General features: G+C 40.5%; 1 protein-coding gene across 1 annotated transcript; it reads left to right on the top strand.

Annotated features, from left to right (window-relative positions):
• The first annotated feature begins 257 nt into the window (after positions 1-257).
• On the top strand, positions 258-1,046 carry LOC105452913. The gene is made up of 2 exons (XM_011694468.1): positions 258-352; positions 576-1,046. The coding sequence occupies exons 1-2, from the start codon at positions 275-277 to the stop codon at positions 846-848; spliced, it is 351 nt and encodes a 116-aa protein (XP_011692770.1). The 5' UTR covers positions 258-274; the 3' UTR covers positions 849-1,046.
• Positions 1,047-1,567: the final 521 nt, after the last annotated feature.

A 1,567-nucleotide genomic window follows, 5' to 3' on the forward strand; every position in this document is an offset into this window, starting at 1 on the left:
TGTGGTTTCTTTATTTTCCGGTTTCTTCTTCTTCGTCTGTTGTCGTGTCCTTCGTGCGAAGAGGGCATCTGCGTGTTCGTTGTTCTGAGTTCTCTCTGTTCTCAATGTATCCTCGTCTAAGATTTTTATTTTCAACGCTTCAGGGTCGGGCAAGTTGTCTCTCGATTCTATGGCGCATCGAAGATTGTCAAAATTCTCGGGCAAGCTATGTAATAGCATGATAGATTGCAGTTCGTCGCCAATTTCAATGTTTAATTCAGAGAGTTTATTTACGATGTCAAAGAATTCGTCAATATGTACGCGTACGTTGCCGCTTACCTTTAGTCGATGCGTTATGAGTCGTTTCCACAAGGTAGAGTCCTAGATTATCAGAGAAGCGCGACCGGCTTATGGCAGTATCGCAAAAGTAACTAGAAAATATTAAAAATGGCGTCGAATGGCCAATCATAAGTTTGATTTATTCGGCAGCCATTTATAATAGCGATAAATCAATCTTATGATTGGCCATTTGCGTGTCCAATCAGGACTCGTAACACCGGTCGCGCTTCTCTGATAATCTAGGACTCTACCACAAGGAAGCCTTTTTGGCGGGCCCCTTTGACTCAAAAATCGATTCTAGTTTCAGCCAGATGTCTCGTGCAGTTATGCAGTTTTTTACCTGTTTGAGTTCTACATCATTGATTGCGAGGTACAGATCCGCCTTTGCCTTCTCGTCTTCGTCCTTCCACGCTGTTACTGCCTCCGCGTTGTTCGCCGTGAGTTCCGGTTTTGCATTCCGTCCAGTGACGTATGGCCATGTCTTATTTTTGACCATTACTGCTTGGATACGAATTTTCCACGTGTCATAATTGTCTTTTGACAATAGAGGAATTCGTGCCGTGTTTCCCGAAAATTCCATGATTTCTTCCGTAGGTGTCGATTATTCCACCTAACCTCACAACTGCACGTGCTGGTTCTTTCGGTCACGATACTTGATTATTTCACTACAGACTTTGTCCTGGGCCCATAACCTGTTAGAGCAATAAGTTCTATTCGCAGGGATGGTGTCTGTATTAATCTCTGCTGATGATCAAGTGCAATATATAAAAGGTTTATTCAAAGCACGTTACAACCATGTGTATGTGACCGGTAGCGGAAGCGCAAGCAAGTATCTCATTTGATTATCGCCCACAGTCACAATCGTAACAGAACGGCGCACCGCAGTGAGCGGAGGGGTCCGGCAAAGGTGGCGTTGGTCGTTAAACCCGCGAGTATTTGAATCCTCAATAAATCTATTTTATATTTTTCATTTTAAATAAGTTGTATCAGTTTTTTATTGGCTCCTGCGATATTTTATTTTAAATAAGTTTCTGGAACCTATTTTATATTTGTTATTTTAAATAAGTTGTATCAGTTATTTTACCGACCCCTGATTCTAGGTCATACGGTATCTTTTTCCTCTATATATAGTTTATATAATTCCTATGCTTGTGTATTAATTTTATTTTTCTCAGTAAAATTTTAAAGGAAAAAATAGCTCCTGGGGCAAATAATGACCATTTTTAATTGGGTAAATAATGACAAGTCA

Source organism: Wasmannia auropunctata, unplaced genomic scaffold, assembly GCF_000956235.1.
Source record: "Wasmannia auropunctata unplaced genomic scaffold, wasmannia.A_1.0 LD336025.1, whole genome shotgun sequence".
Lineage (NCBI taxonomy): Eukaryota > Metazoa > Arthropoda > Insecta > Hymenoptera > Formicidae > Wasmannia > Wasmannia auropunctata.